The sequence below is a fragment of the Myxocyprinus asiaticus genome, chromosome 34 (genome assembly GCF_019703515.2).
Source record: "Myxocyprinus asiaticus isolate MX2 ecotype Aquarium Trade chromosome 34, UBuf_Myxa_2, whole genome shotgun sequence".
Taxonomy (NCBI): Eukaryota; Metazoa; Chordata; class Actinopteri; order Cypriniformes; family Catostomidae; genus Myxocyprinus; species Myxocyprinus asiaticus.
In genome coordinates, this window is record NC_059377.1 from 19,490,650 (window position 1) to 19,510,916 (window position 20,267).

A 20,267-nucleotide genomic window follows, 5' to 3' on the forward strand; every position below is an offset into this window, starting at 1 on the left:
TTACATGTGATAGATATAAGTGCCAGATCTCTAAAGACCCTGAATATGTAAGAGTGCTTGGTGAAATTCCCATGCATTTAAGGGTTAAGTATGTTTTGAAGCACTTATTGTTTTATTCATTTTTTATTTTGCTTATCAGGGGAACATTAAAATGTAAGTTTAAAGGTGATGTGTGTAATTTTCAATGTTAAAATACTTTCTCTTATCCTTGTTAAAGGAATGTTCCGGGTTCAATACAAGTTGAGGTCATTGGACAGCATTTGTGGCATAATGATGATTATCACAAAAATAAATTGACTAGTTCCTCCGTTTCTTTAAAAAAAAAAAAAAAGCAAAAATCGAGGTTCCAGTGACGCACTTACAATGGAAGTGAACGGGGGCCAATTTTTTAACGTTAAAATACTCACTTTTTCCAACGTATAACCATGTCTTATAAAGGATATGTGTATAAACATGATTTTAGTGTTTAAATCACTTAAACATTTGTGTAGCCAATTTTAAATCTTTGTTACCATGAAGACGTAATGTCAACAAACCCTAAAACGATTGTAAAATGATTATTTAAACAACTTTACAGTTCAAATAAAACATGAGTTTTAACAGAAGAATTAATGTAAGTGCTTTTATAAAATTATAAGCTTCACATTTCTGTCTTTAAACCCTCCAAAAATTAGCCCAATTCACTTTCATCATAAGTGCCTCAGTGTAACTTGGATGTTTGCTTTTTTGAAAGAAATGGAGGAACGAGTCAAAATAAATTTTTGTGGTAATCAATATTATGCCACAAATGCTGTCGAATGAGCTTAACTTGTATTGAACCCGGAACATTTCTTTAAATGTGCAGAAACAACTATACTCCATTCACAGATTGCATTTTTTCTGAAAAGTGTAAAGACTGTGATGCTTTCAACACTGCTCTGATCGTTTGAGAATCCTGACCAAGCACAACTGACTCACATTAATCAATGGTGCAAGTTTATTTGGGGGGGGGGCGGCGCTAGTAGCAGAGAAATAACACGCTTCACTCTTAAGTTAAAAAACTGCCCTGCAAGCATTAGAAAAAATTTAATGAAGTATTGTTTATCATTTGGATTTAGTAAATCTGACCACCTGAGGGCAGCACTGCTCATCTGCATATATTGCTATTGTTAATCTCTTATTGTACACTAATTTTTCAGGCCCTTCAAAGTTTGGCCAATGCATCACTTTTGACCATTAAACAATTTTTGGTATTCTTTATACAGACACAGATGTAAAGTAAGAGGAAGCCTATGTTGAGTATATAGGAAAATGTATCTTTTAATACTTACTGTAACCCATGCCTTGAATGAAGTACTTGAAAGCCTCTGTGAGCTTTCCAGGCTAACAAAACAAAAAGAGCTGAAGTCAGATTTTTTTTTACAACATAAACAACATTTAGGTGTCATCAACTAATTAGGTCATGCTGGAAAATTGATTTCTCTAAGTACATGTTGTGAAACAGGGTGGATTCTAACAGCCGGTAGTAGCAGGTGGCGAGCTGGGTATTAGAACTGTGCCATCACTGCCCGTAATGAGATTAGGGCGTGCTTCATCCCAAACTATTATCCTTTGCCTTAAGCAAACACGGAAATGAACCTAGAAGTCATAAACACTATCAATACACACCTGGTCAACCTGTGGCAATCCTCCACAGTCAGCCATCTGAAAAACAGCGAGAGGCATCAAGATTATTCAGAGGAAAAAAAAAAAAAAACAACACTGCACTGCTCGTTTCTCATTTTTATTTCTGTTATTCACACAGATGTCTAAGACATTGAGCGCTCCATATGCTGCATTGGTCACAGCACATATCGGTGATAAATAGGCCATTTCAGACACCATAAACCTGATTTTCTGTCCACCTGAGGCTGGGTTATGGAAAATTAGGTCAGCTAAGAGGGGATTTAGCCCCCGGAGCTGGCCAATGTAGATTACTTCTGCACTACCTAGGTAAATGAGTCACTAGATAATGCTGAGCTATCGGAATCTTATCAGTGCCGACTTTTCTATGTGGGCTATAAATACCTGGCTGCTTCAGTAGAGGCCACTCACCTTAAGCAGTGTGGTTTTGGTCGGGTCCAGCTTAGTGTTGCACTCAACCTGTGCAGAAAACAGACTTGTTGAACTACAAAACATAATGTTAAAAACAAATGTTAAAATAATGCTAAATTGCAAAACAATCAAACAAAAATGCAACTAACCATATGAGAGTGCATAGTAATGATAGAAAAATAAATAGGCTTATTAACTTTCTAAGAGGAGAAAACACTTCCCATATATTTAATTGTTGGCGTCATAGTCTGTACATCCAAAATAATTATAATGGCTGGTAAATCACACTTCTGCTTTTGTTTATGCACTTATAAAATTGTCAATTTTCCTATTCAGCCTATGTCAGATAAATGTTTTTATTTTTTTATTGTATACTACATTGGCAGTTCATGGTAATATTAATACATTTCAGTTTGATTTTAAGAAGATTTGTTTACTTTTGTACTCTAAACAATTTTGGTACTGTGTTGAGTCGCCACACTTGATATCCAGTTTAAAATATGGGTCATGAAGCAAAACCAGTTTAGAATAACTGCAATAATGCATAGGATGGTATTGGTTTAAAAATTGCAGGACAAAATGTGAAGTTATGTCTGAAGGTGTTTTTAAAGATTTCCTGTTTCAGTGGCATGCCCAAAATTAAAAGGTTTATTCTACAAAAACACCAAAGAAGGTCAGTTGTTTGGTTTCATTTTAAAGAAAACTTTTCAAATTTTTTAATGATATAGATTATGCTAAATTATGCGACTCTCAGCCTAAGAAACAGCTGAAAAAAAAAAAACAAACTTGAGCCAAAAATTAACTTTTTTTCTTATTTTCCTGATTTGACATTATATATCTCAGGGTGTAAATAAGGTAGCCCCGAAAAACTGCTTTTGTTTTGTTCCAAATCATATAACTTGTAAGTGATTAAGATTTTGTGTTGATACGACAAACCAATCAATTATCTTAAGTGTCCAAAAACATCTCCAACTGTTCAAAAGCCTCTCCAAACAAATAAAACATAATAATTGTAAATAAGAACTAATTAGACATGTACGCTTTCTTTCCAAAGCATGCTGGCATCTCATTCAGTTTCATTCTGTGTCATATGAGCCATCATTCAGTCATGTACTTGGCACCATCTCCTGATGGCCATATGTAATTAGAGTGAACGATTCTTGCTGCCCATATCTGGATGACTTCCACCTCTGGTTGCAGCGATCTGAATCCTAATATGATTGGTTTAGCGTCCCACAATGCTGGACAACATACTACATAATTTCCGATGAAGTCATCTGATCCAGGAAAGCAAACGTGTTTTTAGCCAGATAGCACATTATGTGCTGTGTGCACATTGTGCTTCGTGTGGTTTATCTAATGATCTATGCATTAGATTATGTTATGTGTGTGCTCATTTTAAAGATAATCGCCTCCAAGTAATGGTGATATTTTATGTTCTGTTTATTTTTCGTGAAGTTATAAGCGAAAACACAGCTTATAAGCAACACCTGTTTACATGTTACATGTATGTCAAAGACATGTACTTGGTTATTACTCACTATTTTTTTGTCTGTGAGTAAAACAAATAGCCTGGTTGTATTCTACTCAGAAAGCTTATGACACCAACGACACATGGCACATGGCTATTTGATCAGTTCGATGTTTTTACAGATTACAATAAAATGTACAGTGCAAAATTATTAATAAAATATCAAACCGAAACACTTCTGATTTGTCTGCAGATTTCAAAAGCACTTGTTCAGTTTTGGTCAAAATGCCTACATTCTAAGCTTTAAAGCGATCACTATTTTGTGTTGGTCAAGACTGTAGTTATTAATATTTTGATCATTTTTTTTTTCTCGGCGGGCCCATCCAAGCTTAAAGGGTTAATGGTAAGGGGAAAAAAATTTAACTAATGTTAAAATGAGGTGGTCCTGGAATAAAGGTAATCCTACCACAGCATCAACTGCAGGAGAACTGTCTCCAACCACCAGGAGTGCAGGACACCTGAAAACAGAGTGGCATGACATAACTGCAGAGCAGGAAGGAAAACTCATCCTACATTCTATAGAGATGTTCAACAACCATGAGAGAATTTCTCCTGACAGTTTCACACTTACGTAAGAGTTCTGACACTGGCATGTCCACCAGGTACAGGCCTCTCGATTTCCAGGTCTCGTCGGCTGTGGACAAAATTGTTGGTTAAGCGTAACATCAATGCCACTATAACATGAGTGAACCTTGTTTTCTATCAGGAAATTTGGTAGGGGTGCTGTGCTTACCTGTTGTAGGACTTGACAAAGAGATGCAGATTGAACTGGTTCATGTCATTCACAATGTGGTGACGGTACCTGCCAATGAGGTCATGGTTCTGCTGGATTTCCTCCTGGAGTAATGATAAGAAAAAAGCTTTAATTTTACTAAGAACTCCAAAGTCCACTACAGGGTCAAACATTAAACTTGACTAACCTTTCCAAACAAATGAGAGATGATCATGTCAGGCATGGCATGAGTCCAACCAGAGATCTGTAAATCACATAGAATATTAGTCCAGGAACAAAAGCCATTTGAATAAATAATATATCACAAACTAATGTGGAATGATGAGCTATAGCATTTAGCACTCACTTTGTGTGCTGCCCAGTCCATCCAGCCCTCAGCACAAGGGTTAATGTTTATAAGAACAAGGCCCTCCACCATAGCAGGGTAATCCAACTATAACAGCAAACAGCATTTGTAAACAGCTGATAAATGTTCTTCAAAGGCTATCTAAACCCTTTTTAATAAATAAAGAGACCACGAGTCAAGCAGAAATTTTCTGAACAAACAAAAACAAAAAAACAGTTTTACACTGGGCATTCCACAGCAGCTAAACAAGCCAAAATGAATGCCAAACTCCACAGGAAAAGAAACACTTTTAGCTCTTTATCCTGGTTTGATTAAAACTTTAAACCACATAATAATGCATAAAAGCAAATTAAACTCACAGCAAACTTAGCAAGGATATAAGCGCCTGCTCCAACAGCCATGCCGATTACACTCTTCAGTCTACAGGGTTTAAGAAAACCAGTTAAAATATAGAAAATAATCGAAAAGTTACCTAATATAGAACTTTGGGTTAAACTTTAATTTTATTTTACATATTGTTATTATTATTACTTGAGTAATTAATGTTAGTAACCTGTCATATACTGTATGTAGTATTGACACAGTAAAATAAAAAGTGACCAAATTTTGTTTAATATTAATAGAAGAATCACCTTACCCAAAATGTTTAAGGATTGATGGAAGAGTCTCAGACAGTTGGTCCATGGAAGGGTACTCATATCTACAAGAAAAGTCAATTGCTATAAGGTTCTGCATTCCGCATTTACAATCCATATTGTCCATATAGCCATATGTATGTCAGTATACAGTACAACTTACCCAGTAGAGAAGGTGACAGCTCCCTCTTGCTGCCCTGGTGCATCTACATGGCACACAGCAAAGTGCTGCATAATCTCCTGCATATCTTCATGGCTGAACAAGGTTTCAAAGCAGGATTTGTCTATTGGAGAAACAGAATATATCCTTTAGACAAAGCTCTTAAGATTTCTTCGACAACGGAGTAAAGCAAAGATTTAGGGTACATTTTATGCGGTTTTGTGTATGTTTGGATCGGTATAAAAGCTTACGGTTTAGTCCGATATCATGGAAGGTGAGGATGACAGGCCGGTCACCCTTAGGAACTCCTTTCATGGTACAGTGGACTCTGCCATATGGAGTCTCCACATCATGTTCCTGCATTCAACATGACAAGGAAATGCTCATCAGCATCTGCTAAACCAACATTTCCTGCATTCATCTCATCTGCTGTACTACTTACTCATGACAACATGTATCTCAAATACAGCTTGTGAATGCTTTGTACTGACTGTAAATGTGCAGATGACATGAAATACTTTTAGGAAGTGTGACATGCTATATTCCATCTAAAACTATTTAAAAAAGCATTTTGCTCATTCTTTTATAAATATTATGTATGCAGTTGTTATTATATTATATTGAGAGACTACATCGAATATCTGTGCTTTTAAAAAAAAGTCAAAGAAGTGATTCAAAATGCCTAGTTAATTTATGTGTTATGCATCAACTAACAAACTTCTTTCAGTTTAAAGACTTTTATTGCAGTTTGTACTTTAAAAAATGATGTCACCCAGCAGAACCAGTGTGAACTAAGACCCAACTAAAATTAAAAAAAAAACTGCATGAAGTTTTAGGAAGTAAAAAAACCCGGATACTGCATTAATTTCATATATATGAGCTAAATTGTGTTATATGTCAACTACCCAACTCCTTTCAGTTTAAAGACTCTCATTGCAATTCAATGTACCGTTTACCAAAAAAAAGCATGAGTTCGAACTATTATCTGCAAATGAGCCACAGACCAATCGCAAATGCTTCAACAACTCTGCAATCATTAAGCTTCCAGTCCATGTCAGCTACTGCCCGATTTCATAATATTCAACATACAAAAGCTACCAACATAACAAAGCTATGATTAACACAGCACTATTGGCTTATTTGCAAACTTCTCATCAAAAATGTAAAAATTCATGCAAAAATACTTTAAACCACTAGTACAACAAAAATGTACAAGAAAGCATGAATGAGGCAAAACAACATAAATGCCTGTACTCACAGAGACCTCGATCTCAAATACTAATTCCATTTCAGAGTCTTCTAGAACCATAGCTGCAGGTAGTTATTAGTATTTGTGATGAGGACACTTTAGAGTGGGTAGGTAAGATCCGACTGCAAGTAAGCCTCTGTGTGCACACTTGGCCAATATTTGTCTTTGCGCAGGGTTTTATACCCCTGTTGTCATCACTCGACATAAGCCCAATGCTCCCGGCATGCTTTGCACCAAGATCAAAACAAGCTAATTTTAGTTGAAGATATCTTTAAATTGGATCAGCGTTTGTCAGGTGCTTGGAGTAGCCTGCTCTAGGACATTGGAAATTTAAGGGAAGTGCAGCCAAACTATCATGTGCTTATTGTGGTGGTTGTGTGCCATCAATAATCGTGTCACAATCAATCTCAAGTAAATCAGTAATAAAAAGCACAATGGAGCTTCACTGAATCTATGATACATCTCAAAAAAGGTCAGCACATGAACAAATCAAATCAACTCCCAACTGATTTACCTTTAACTTTCAATTTTACTTTGTTGGAGTTAATTTAACACTAGTGATTTAACACTAACAAATATACCATCCACTGCATTGCAAGTCATTGAGAAAAGTCTGTGAGAGCAGGACACTGGTCAAAGATCAGGCTGACGCTGCAGAAACTAGTTTCAGCTGCCTCAAGTTAAAGCACAAGCTGCTAAGAAAATCAACTAAACATCTTGTGCTTGGCCTTGTATACTGACTGAACACAAACATATGTTGTCTCCCAATTGGCATTAATCCCTTTTAATGGGACAAGCCCTACGTGAGCTCCTCACCCAGATGGCCAGTGTTCCTCAGCAGCGCACGATATTAAACACATGACCTGCAAACTTCAGGACTTTAATCAGTGTGAGGATCAGCACGAGAGGCTAGTCATTTACGTGTCTTCACAACAGTCTGCCATGAAACACGGTGCATAGTGCTGTTCTAATGACCAGGAAAGACATGATCAATGTTGATGATAATCAATAAAGCAATAAAAAAAAAAAAACCTGTAATTTTAATGTCCCGTTACTGTGATCTGTTATCTTAAAAATGTCAACGTCAATGTGATTGTAACATTTTTGACTAGGTGGTTTAACCAAGGAACTAAGTAGGGATGTCCCGATACCATTTTTTTGAGAACGAGTACAAGTACAGGTACTTCTTTTTTGATACTCTCCGATTCCAGTTATGTATTTTGAATTCCATATCAACAGTTTTTCAATTTTATCATCAAAATGGTGTTTAAATAAATAAACTCGGTAACACTTTAATCAAATTAATTTTTAACATAATATTGTGTTATTTTTATTAATTGAAGTGCTTTTTTAAAGAACATCACAGCACAATCCAAAGTACAACATTGGAGTTATTTTTGTCAAATAAAGTGCTGCATAACAGAGCATCACACATGTGAGATATTGCTTAAATATAATTCAAATACTATTGATTCATTAGTAGTAGTAGTAGTAGTAGTAGTAGTATTACAGTAAATATTTCATAACACTACGGCAGTGATTTATGTCCGTCATACTTTTTTCATTAAAATTGAGCTTATATTTTGACAGAGCTTTTATTTTATAGGTTTCTGCGTTGTTAGGATGGTCAATCTGGAAAAGCCAGTAGCTACGTGACTCAAAGTAATTATTAAACCACAAAAGGCTGCTATTTATTTAAATAAATATGTAGTCTGTATGTCCCTCGTACTACAAAGTGAATTTGTGCTCTGTTCGCCGTCATCTGCTATAAATGGAGCACGCGATGCTCATGATGGTGTTTTCCATGTATGAGCCAAGGAGGAGCTTTAAACGGTACGTGCAGCCGGCGCTGGCACAACACTAGGTGTGTTCGAGTTCGACTGCGCCTTGCCTTACCGATCGGTGAGATTTGACGGTTGCAGTCGGGGGAGGATTTGACACTTTGCACTTCCCGTCATCTGCTGAACCTACACAAGTCACGGAAGATCACGCAATGTTTGCAGACGAAGTGGAACTCAGACAGACAGATGCTTGAATTTTACACAAAATAATCAGAAACATTGTTCATTTGAAAGGTTTATGTGCTGCTTAATACAGTGCCTATTGGGTGTGCAAGAAGAAAGTACAATAAAAGCCTGTATTAATTTAATACCAATAAAGGAGTCAGTATTTGTAATCATTTTGAATGTTTTTAATGAATAAACATAATATTACTATGACAAACATAATATAACATGACATAAACATGATGTACTGTTATAAAAACACAGAGTTGTGAGAGTTTTCGCAGAACTGGTGGTGTCAGAATAAATAAATTGGTGATGGCATACTACCACACTACTCTTATTTCTGCCATAGACTGACATAGCAGAAGTAGTAAGAGTAGTATGTGAAGTACGCACTTGCGAATGCAGCCCATGAAACAGCTGCAACCGTTGTCACGTTGCGAGTCTGGCCAATCGCAAATAAGCTGTCATCATTCAGAGCTCGTGCAGCTGCTCTGGAAAAACTGCGCCGGCTGAGCCAGACGGCTGCTCTCAAATCGCTCTCGCAGTACTTTGATGGTATACAACACGGTGACGCAGCGGTGGCGCCATGTCAAGTCGGACAAAAATTCTAACTGACATGTGCTGCTTTAAGCGTTGCATGAAGTCGGACACACCTACTGTCTCCACACAATCACAAGTGCTCAGACAAACTAAAATTCATCTCATTAAATTGCAGCTTTTGCTGCTAAATAAACCCACTAGGACATAAAGTGTTTCAATTTGTGTGCTGAATGTTTACACAATGACATTCGTACGTCAGGTGGTATCGGTTTTTGGTATTGGAGCATTTTTACGAGCACCAGTACAAGTACATGAGTGCGGTATCGGACCCGATTTCGATACCAGTATCGTATCGGGACAGCCCAAGAACCAAGGATCAAAAACCAGGAACCATTTGAATAAATATGATGCAAAAATGACTGCAGTAAACAAGTCAATGAAAAGAAATTTGCTCTATATATTTAGTATTTTTGCACTCATAATTGAAATGAATATATAAATCAATATGACTGAAGTGATTCCCACCACCAATATGCCAAAACATTTGTATAATTACACTACATCATGGAATCAGAGCATTCAATTTATTTTTACTGTAAAATTTGGTATTTAAAAGTGTTCTTGGATGTAATCATGTACAGTTTATAATCAACTATTTATTTATTTATTTTTTCCTTTTTCACCCAATTTGGAATGCCCAATTCCCAGTACGCTTTTAAGTCCTCGTGGTCGCGTAGTGCTTCGCCTCAATCCAGGTGGCGGAGGATGAATCCCAGTTGCCTCCGCGTCTGAGAATCAACCCACACATCTTATCACGTGGCTTGTTGAGCGCATTGCCACGGAGACATAGCGCGTGTGGAGGCTTCACGCCATCCATCACAGCATCCGTGCTCAACACACGCGCCCGCGCCCCACCGAGAACGAACCACATTATAGCGACCACGAGGAGGTTACCCCATGTGACTCTACCCTCCCCAGCAACCGGGCCAATTTGGTTGCTTAGTAGACCTGGCTGGAGTCACTCAGCACGCCCTGGGATGCGAACTAGCGAACTCCGTCTTTACCACTGAGCTACTCAGGCCCCCTATAATCAACTATTAACACATTTCTCCAAATGCTGAATAAAATTCTGATCACAAGATGGCGACAATGTTGAATTAGGGGAAACTTAACTGTTAAAACAGTGTAAAGTGCATGACCTTGAAAATTGCTAAAGTATCAAACCATACAAGTACAATACAAAATGTAAATGCTTGCCTTAATCACCAGTTGCTGAACAGCCTCCCTTAGCCCCTAGAAAAAAGGATATAACAGTGTAGGTTATCACAAAACTATCAATTCACTTCATGCTTATGCTCATGCACGAATGAATGTGCATTCAGTACAAGTCTAGACAAACAACAGTGTTTCACAATTCACATACCTGTAAATCCTTATCAACAAGCAGAGGTTTCGACTCAACTACTTGGATATCGTCCATTCTCAATGCTGAGGACACCTAGAGGTAGGATAAAAGTGACAGAAACACAAATCTTCATGATGGTGCACTTCAAATAATTTGCTGTAATCATACACAGAGGTCACAGAAGGAAGTATCAAATTGCAGAACAATAGAAAAATCCTGTTCCTCGCATTAACATTTTGTTTTAATTCAGCTTTGGCAGCTGCTATTTACAACAGTTTTGTGTGAGATAGTGAGAGCAAGGAAATAAGGCTCATTTTTCCTATTGATCGTTTGGGGGGGGGGGGGGGGGGGGGGTTTCAAACTGAAGGATTATGTTCATCTCCAATGTGAAAAGATCATATATGGGCATAATGTATATACCAAATTTTTGAAGATTCCAACCTAAAACCCATAGCTTAAATGTATTTCTATAACTGCAATGCTAAATCTAGCTAATAGATAGACATATTACATCTAAAATTATTTGTATTAACTATTCACATTATATGCAGCTTAAGTTATATGACTGTTTCTTCTGCAGTTCTGCAAAACAGTCTAATTTGTTTCACAACAAGGATGATGCAGATCATGGAGTACAAAAGATGGCAGTTTGAATGCTGATGCGCATGTAAATGGAAAGAGTGCTTGAACAGGCCCTTTGTCTAAACGGAGGTTTCTAAAGGTCACATGTCAGGCTTTTCCTCTGTAGCGCGTCTGGACGCTACACACAGGAAGCCACTGATACAGCTGCTTCCATGGCTCCTGCAGTCCCTCCACCCCTTTAACATAACCAATTTTTTTCAGCTCTGCTCCAAAGACAGCATGAAAGCCTTTGTGTCTTATCATCCCACAGGTTCAGCAAGGAGTGTTCCTTTACTAAAGCCCTTTCAAAGCAGCGATTGATTTTCAGATTCACAGAGCAGCTCTGGGAACCGAGCCAAGCTGTGGTTCAAAAACTGTCATTATGCAGTCCATCACTTGCTGAGGTTTCTAGTGCAGCCCCCTACACACATTCCTGACCAGAATCATGTGAGTGAATACTGGACCAAGCTAGAGGAAAATAACCTAAAATGAGACTCAATCAAATATCCTTAAGAGCTGCACACACTTGGCAGCTGCAGCCAACAAGCAATGGTTACCTGGCAAATCTGCTTGTTTTTAAACTCAGTGCCCTTATTGCCTCTCTGGACTAATCTTTAACCTGGGAGTGGCAGCGTCAGTTCTGTCTCAGTTGGATGATTAAGCAGAGCGACAAAGACAGAACGTGTCCTTTCCATGGCCTGGAACACTGACCATTACTAATATTTCAAAATATCTGAATTAAAACGTCTACCTCAACAGATCATGTTTATATCACAATATGCAGTGATAAACTTCATATATGAACCCTAATGTATGATGTATTCTAATATATATAATATCTAATAAAATATTCAATATTGGTACTGATTAGACATTAAGCATTTAGAAACAATTCTGTCCTTAAAAATAGTAATCCACCACAAATGACTAATTCTTTTTCTAAAACTGTAATCAAGTTACTTTACTAATTCATTGAAAAAGTAATCACATTACTAATTACTTTTAAGTCACTTTATAAAACACATTTCTACCTAACAAATTCAAAATAAAAAGTGTATATTTCTTTCTTGTTTATTGTTACACACGTCATGCACTCAGCACCTCCTTCACAATGACTACATGTATTCTACATAAATAACATATTAAAAAATATGCATAATTCTATAATGAATTTAAAAGTCAATAAATTGAAACTCAGTCTCAAACATCTGATTGCAAGAATTTAAAGTGTAATGTATTACACTACTTTTTGTTTTTGCCTAAAAGTAATTAGATTACAGTAACTAATTACTTTTAATTGGATTACACCCAACACTGCCTTCACATATGCAAATGAATATTTTTAATGGATGCTTATTTACGCTACCTCTGACAAGTGTTAAACACATTATTCCATCAGTATCAGTAATGTTTATGTTGAGAATTTACTGTTTACTTATGAAGGAGGGTCACCTAACCACCACTGCAGCTGCACACTATCCACTGGATAGAAGGGGGAAATATTTGTTTCTCTTCTCATTACCGCAGTTTTCTTTTTTCTTCCTATGTTTGTTCTCTTGACAATGCTTATTAAAGATCTACCATGCTTTTACAGACAGACAGTTTCATTCTACTTTGGTGTGTAGTTTACATTCTGCATTATATAAGAGTATTGCAATACAAACCTGGGTAAAGATTTAACCACATAAAGAGAGTGCCAAAGGAAATTGAACTAGAAGGCGCCTGCAGAAACAATGACTGCTTTCCTAATCTTTGAGAATTCATTTATTTGGTCAAATCCAGAAGCCTGAGTCGAGCTTGTGTAGACCTACATTTGTAGATTGTGAGAGATATAAAACCTGATATTAGACAGACTCTGCAGGGGTCATGGTCATACCTGCTGGCAATTCCTACTAAATATTATATTCTTTAGGCACCAACACTTGATTTTCAACACACATAGACAATAATCTCAAAATGCACCAATGTATGCCAATGTCAAATCTGTTTGCTTCTTCATGTGCTACAGACGTGTGCACTATTTGTGAGATTTTAATTGATCATATGTCTCATTTATGTGTAACGCCTCATGCATCCTGATTTTTCATTATTGACAAATGTCTTACATTTTATTTCAGCAATAGTGAAAGACACTCTTAGGAACTATTCGTACCTTCACACTCTTATAAAACGACAGGTAGTGGCAGGAACGCAAATATAGTTAAGATTGCAAATATTGTAAGATCATGGGGAAAAACACCTTTTGTTTAGATGTAACTGGACAGATAAATCAATTATTGGTTTTAGACTAGTTAGTAGATATTATATTTGTTTATCTCAACGCACCTCACTGTTGAGTTCTCTCTTTGTTGACATGCACACGTGCTACAACATGCACGCAACTGCTCTCGCGCAACACTGACAAACAACAAATAAAAAATACGACACATTTATATACAATTCTAAGCAGTTATAACTTAGCATAATATTTTTGCAAGTTTTATTCAAATCTCAAACGTTTACATAAACTGAGTTATTACACAATTTTGTTTATAGCTTTTATAAACTTTGCTCAGTGGCACATACGGACGGTATACTCAATAGAGTAATAAAGTTTAAAAATTACTAGGATATTATAAATGAACATAATAGCACATGACTCACCGGTTAAGGTTGATTGTCCAGAAAAAATTATGTCCAACGAAAAATGGAAAAAGTTCAAAAGTGTGAAGCTTATTTTTAAATTTGCTACGTGCTGCGAAACAGAATGTTGCAGGCAATTTTATAAAGATGTGTTTAGTCAGTCCTGCCCACTCCTCCTTCTATTGGGTAACATCAATGAGTCATGCGTTCCTTTCACAGCATTGCATGAGCGATATGATGACTGTTAACTTTTAATAAAGTGGTCTTCACTAGAACTGATCTGATCTTTCACATTAGAATAAAACTGTTAAATAGAAGACAGTAGAGAGGCAAACTTAGATATAATGGTTTTTGTTCACCTGTGGCAAAGTTTCAATGTGTGCATTTGTCACAACAAAGTTGGGACAGACTTTGATATTCTAATGCTGTTAAAAGCAGAATTCTTTTGTATCAATAAAGTATTGTTCAGAGGAGTGCATGCCTTTGTGTGTGTGTGTGTGTGTGTGTGTGTGTGTGTGTGTGTGTGTGTGTGTGTGTGTCTTCTCTAACCACACAATGCTGTCACTGTGGTTAGCTAATATGAGGCTGGGATAACAAGCACATTCACAATGGCTGCATTGCACAGAAACTGCTATTATGCTGATCAACTCTCAAGCACCATTTACACCACAATCTGAATTTGACCCCACTCTAACAAAGATAGAAATAGAATAGAATTTACTTCTAAAGCTGGGTTCAGCATGAGAGACTATTTCATCAGTCAAAACTATGTCAAGTGCTTGCAGTTATTTTTAGGTTATTGTTACTGGGTACTTTGATGCAATCAGCCAGGTTATATTGTATTGTGGAAAAATACTGAAACCAATGTTAACCAGATAACTTTTATGATTTAAGTTTTATAGGCGAATACAGCGCAAATCAAAGAGTTGACTGCTTGGGTTTATAAACTGGGTTAAAGAGTATAATAACAGATAAGAATCGTGGACTTTTACCCGATGGGTTCATATCACTGTGTACACTCATGTTTTTCTCATGGAGTTTAGTTTTACACTCATGCTTGTTTTGCTAATCTAATTATCATCTCCATTCAGACAGAAGTAAAAGATGACTACATTCTTGTAATAATTTCACTAACCTGGAAAAATAAACTAAAATACATTAATACAAAGACATTTATTCACCCATACTGTAAATAAAAGAATCACTTGCTACCCTGATAGCACGTGTACATCACCCAGATGTCCATTTGATGTGTGTGTGTTTACATCTGGAAGATGTATTTTTGACTGCAATATGTCTATAAGACGTATGTCAATAAGTATGTCTCAGATATCAGTAAGACAATCAGCAGACGTTTATGATCTTATGATCTTTTTCAGATATTTAGCAGATGTTAATTAGATTGCGATGCTTTCCAGATGAAAAACTCTCAAGGAGACATCTTGGAGATGTACATGTGCTGCCTGGGTAGATTGAAGCCATCTTACATTAAATTATGATAATAAAAAAACATTTTTTTTTTAAATGGTTAAATATGTACGTTTAGTTTGAGGGTCACATGTGCACATTTATTTCTCAACTTTCTGTCAGTTCTCTGTTATTTACAAAATCTGTGTTCATGACTTTGGTTTCTGTTCATTTCCCTGGCCTTGAAATACAGAGCAGGCTGTCAAACACCTGATATCTGGTTTGCACAACATGGAGGTTATTGGATGTCTCCAAAAAAAACAGATAAACATTGACTACTTCCTACAAGCTCTTGGTATCAGACAAATCAAAATAATAAAAGGAGGCTCAAAACCAAAGGTGGATTTCTTCAGTGGCCAAACAGTAATTCATTATGTTGTCATTTTAACCACACAACCCACAAAGAAATCTAATTGAAAATGTATGGATTGTATTGGAAAACTTTGTAACATTATAAAAGCATTACAAGCCTTCCTTTCAGGTATTGAGAGGTCAAGGGTGCTGGTTTGACGTAGAGATGTTGACTGACAAGTGTAGAGTAGATGCTTAACCTTCAAAGTAAAGGCAAGATGTTCCCTTTCCCTTCTTTTGACTCTAATTTAGCAACATGACATGACAATCACTAGATACCCATTTCCCCTATTCATTTTCAAAATGAAAATTCTCTCATCAATTACTCACCCTAATGCCATCCCAGATGTGTATGATTTTCTTTCTTCTGCTGAACACAAACAAAGATTTTTGGAAGAATATTTCAGCTCTGTAGATCTTGTGATGACCTGAACTCTGAAGCTCCAAAAATCACACAAAGGCAGCATAAAAGTAATCCATAAGACCCTGTGGTTAAATCTGTATCTTCAGAAGTGATATGATAGGTGCGGGTGAGAAACAGATCAATATTTAAGTCCTTTTTTACTTTAAATCTCCACCTTTGACCAGCCCCGACCAGTAGGTGGTGATATGAACAAAGAATATGAATCACCAAAAAAAAAAAAAAAAAAAAAAAAACAAGAAGAAGAAGAAGAATGTGGAAGTGAAAGTGAGATTAAGAGAGATTTATAATAAAAAAATAAATAAATAAATAAATAAAGGACTTAAAGATTGATCTGTTTCTACCCACACCAATCTTCATTCTGAAGATACATATTTAACCACTGGAGTCTTAAGGATTACTTTTATGCTGCTTTTATGTGCTTTATATGTTAAATACACATCTGGGATGGCAACAGTGTGAGTAAATGATGAGATATTTTTCATTTGGGGTAAACTATCCCTTTAACTATCCCGATTTTGACTAAAATCTCAAGGTGTTTCATTGAAACTTGTCACATATCCTGAATTATGGACCTTAATCAGGGTAGACAGCAAAGTTAATGCAAATGTAAAAAAGGCTGTGACGTTAAGTCCATTAGGTTTTCCTTAGGTTTAATTTTCTTAACCCATGTTGTGAAACCCAGAGACTTATTTTCATTGTTTCCTCAACTTAATGAGCTATGCTAAGGTACACAACAGTAACCTACTGAACATAAACCCTGGCATTTATGCATACAGTATATGAACATCCACTGTGGCATCTACTCTGACTACGGTCCATTTATTGCTAATATTAATATTGCACAAAGTTGTCATGCTTCAAGCACACAACTTGTTTCAAAGTACAGGTATGAATCTAATTAGGATAGTAGCAATCAGCTTAAACTGCATCAAACTGCTTTAGTACAGATGCAGTATATGATGCAATAACACATGTAGTTTGAATCATACTAAGCCATGATTCAGAGACACATGACATGAGACAGCTCACAGAATACAGGGCAGTCTGTATGTAGGCTTCACCTCTAGCTATCACATAGTTTCTCAGAGTGAGTGCCACTCAGTTCAATGTCATGTATTACTCATTTACTAAGGGGGATAATAGGATGTCTCCAAGTTATACAGTAACAATAATCACAACTTGCAGCATATAATGGGACCGTTAAGGCAGTTTATGATCATTTTTGGAAGTATTAAGTAGGGAGTAAATCACCTAAGTAAAATGTGATGGGGGCTTTTTGGACTCAAGCACTGCAGTGCAGTGCAGTGTTGACATGCAAAGAAATAAACAAGTTGTATAATAAGGCTTTGGTTGCAAGTGAATGTTCAATAAATGATAACAAGGAAATGATGTGCCAATACAAACTCTTGCCAGTAGGATCAAACTAGTACAGATTATGTATTAACGTGTGTGGTGGAACTCCGCAAATACCGACTCTAATTACTTGATTGTACAAACGAATCGGGATCATGCAGGAATATTCACTTAATACACTCAGTAAAATTTCAGTTTATGTTTGCTGACACTTTGCGGAATTGATGCAGCATTATACAAAAACAGAAGTTTTTAGTTACTGATGTCAGTTACCCTGACCAGCACAATTATGTAGAATTAGGGTTGCCAACAGTCCCGTAGTCAGTGTTGTGCCGATTTCTGACTCCCTAGTATGATTAAGGTTAGGAGTAAGTGTAGGGGTGGGCTTCAGAGATAGGGACCAATGACTCCCAACTATGGTTAGGGTTAGGTTTAGGGGTGGGCTTTACCCTGTAAACTTGCTGCAAACTTGCTGCAAATTCGCCACTCATTATTTTCACCTGCAAACGAGCTTGCGGCTGGCTCTTCATTGCCGCCAAAGGTTTCCTGCAGGTTCACCACTACCGATGAAGAGCTGCAAACTTCTGGCAAGCATTTGCTGTGAATCGCATGCTAATTTGCATGTGGAAAATAATGAGTGGGAAATTTGCTGCAAGAATCTGGCGGGGAGTCAACACCGGAACGTATTTTGGCTGAAATAATGACCTGTCATTATCAATTGAGTCTGCCCGGTAAGCATGTCATTGAAGACTAGGCTAACTGAAAAACACAAACAACGACATGTCTTTAATTTCACAATCTGTAACTTCAGTTATATATTATTGTATGTAACATATTATTTAAAAGACATTAAATGTCGTATTTACATAGTTAAACTGCATTTACCATAAAGTGAATTTGTAAAATTTTTAATCAGGCACTGAATAGAGCACCCATTACTAACTCTTTGAGCCAATGGAATCGCTGTGATGTCATATGGGGACTCAGTTTATCATGACACCGGGATTTGTCTTGTATTTTATCTGTGAAACGCCCAAGGGGTACCCCCGCCCCGGTCAGATTGAAGTCGCAAAATGCTCAGTATTATACACAGGACAGGAAATCGAAATAAATGCCTCAGTCTTCGTCATTCATAAACTGTGAGAAAGTGGTCAAAGAAGGTAGTGCTTGTTAGCAATTTATTGGTGCCTCTGTTGTGTATATCTGACAGAGACTTTTGTAGTATCAGATCTTGGTTCAGTGTCTATCTCTGTTATCAGTCCTTGTCGCTGGACCAATTATAATAGCATTTTATTGCTCATATCACTGATAAAGTTAATAAGTAACTATGACAATAAGTTTTTTAGGGCCCATTATTGCCCCTGTTATAGAAATATTTGATCTAGGAGTATTTCTTACTACTTTTTACTGATATATTACACAAATATTGAACTAAAATGGACAAGAACTGGGTGCATTGTATACAGTTAGTTATTGTTTCAACTATACCACTGATTTGCTCTACACTCGAACAAACACTTGAATATAATACCCTTGAAATCATAACACCCTTATAAACAGTCCTAAACAGGGCTTAAGCAATGTCTGTGAGAAGTGCTTCTACAGATATTCCACAGCACAGTTTTTGTTTGGTTTCTCGCAGCAGTTTTATCCAGACACACCCCAGCCAAATAAACCAAAGTTTACAGTAACATATAAGGCTCGGTATGAATTATTTTCACAGGTTCATTTTCATGCAGTACAAAGCAGTAAAGGCGGAATTATTTCATAAATAATAATGTTCTTTAATCTGTTTATTAAATGGATAGTTCACCCGAAAATGAAAATTGTCTCATCATTTACTCACCATCATGCCATCCCAGATGTGTATGACTTTCTTTCTTCAGCTGAACACAAACAAAGATTTTTTAGAAGAATATCTCAACTCTGTAGGTCCATACAATGCAATGGAATGGTGGCCAGAACTTTTAAGCTCCAAAAAGCACATAAAGGCAGCATAAAAGTAAACCATAAAACCCAGTGGTTAAATCTGTATCTTCAGAAGCATTATTATGGGTGTGTGAGAAACAGATCAATAATTAAGTCCTTTTTACTATAAATTCTAATCCCTGCCCAATAAGTGACGATATGCACAAAGAATGTGAATTGGCATAAAACTAAAGAAATGTGAAAGTGGAGGTTTCTAGGAAAAAATGACATAATATTGATTTGTTTCTCACCCACACCTGTCATATCACTTCTGAATAAATGGATTTAATCACTGGAGTCTTATGGATTATTTTGTGCTGCTTTTATGTGTTTTGAACTTTCAAAGTTCTGGCCACCATTTACTTGCATTGTATGGACATACAGAGCTAAAAATCTTCATTTGTGTTCAGCAGAAGAAAGAAAGTCACACATCTGGGATGGCATGAGGGTAAGTAAATAATTAGACAATATTCATTTTTGGGTGAACTATCCCTTTAAATTTTTTGAAATTTTAAATATCAATACTAGAGCTACTTTGGCAGAACTGGATGGCAGAACTCCTTCTGATCTCCCATGTCCACTTTACTCTAACCTGGCAAAATGTTACATTCTTGCTACAGGTCATTGCCTCTGCTGATAAGATGCAACCAGTCACTGAAGTGGAAAATTGTTTTGACCTGATTTTGTTTTGTTTTCCATGAAGATAACATTTAAAACAGGCCCTAAGCTAATTCACTAAAAACTTGCCAAAGACAACACTACAAGGTAAGGAGTCACCAT

At 36.6% G+C, this 20,267-nt stretch overlaps 1 protein-coding gene across 3 annotated transcripts in view; it reads right to left on the reverse strand.

Moving 5' to 3' along the window:
- The window catches only part of LOC127425495 (protein NDRG1-like), a 16,181-nt gene extending 2,084 nt beyond the window's left edge, over positions 1-14,097 (reverse strand). Inside the window, exons 1-16 of one of the 3 annotated variants that reach the window (XM_051671560.1) lie at positions 13,946-14,070; positions 13,628-13,699; positions 10,700-10,774; positions 10,534-10,569; positions 5,730-5,835; positions 5,482-5,602; positions 5,321-5,383; positions 5,043-5,103; positions 4,684-4,770; positions 4,525-4,581; positions 4,338-4,441; positions 4,176-4,238; positions 4,011-4,062; positions 2,074-2,121; positions 1,648-1,683; positions 1,311-1,362 (exon numbers count right to left, since the gene is read on the reverse strand). In XM_051671560.1, the coding sequence (XP_051527520.1) occupies positions 1,311-1,362; positions 1,648-1,683; positions 2,074-2,121; positions 4,011-4,062; positions 4,176-4,238; positions 4,338-4,441; positions 4,525-4,581; positions 4,684-4,770; positions 5,043-5,103; positions 5,321-5,383; positions 5,482-5,602; positions 5,730-5,835; positions 10,534-10,569; positions 10,700-10,774; positions 13,628-13,657 (991 nt within the window). In that variant the 5' untranslated portion in view covers positions 13,658-13,699; positions 13,946-14,070. Of the gene's footprint in view, positions 1-1,310; positions 1,363-1,647; positions 1,684-2,073; positions 2,122-4,010; positions 4,063-4,175; positions 4,239-4,337; positions 4,442-4,524; positions 4,582-4,683; positions 4,771-5,042; positions 5,104-5,320; positions 5,384-5,481; positions 5,603-5,729; positions 5,836-6,736; positions 6,891-10,533; positions 10,570-10,699; positions 10,775-13,627; positions 13,700-13,945 lie in introns of those variants that run through there. The other 2 variants (XM_051671561.1, XM_051671562.1) reach the window with 2 other exon arrangements.
- Between the last annotated feature and the right edge of the window lie 6,170 nt (positions 14,098-20,267).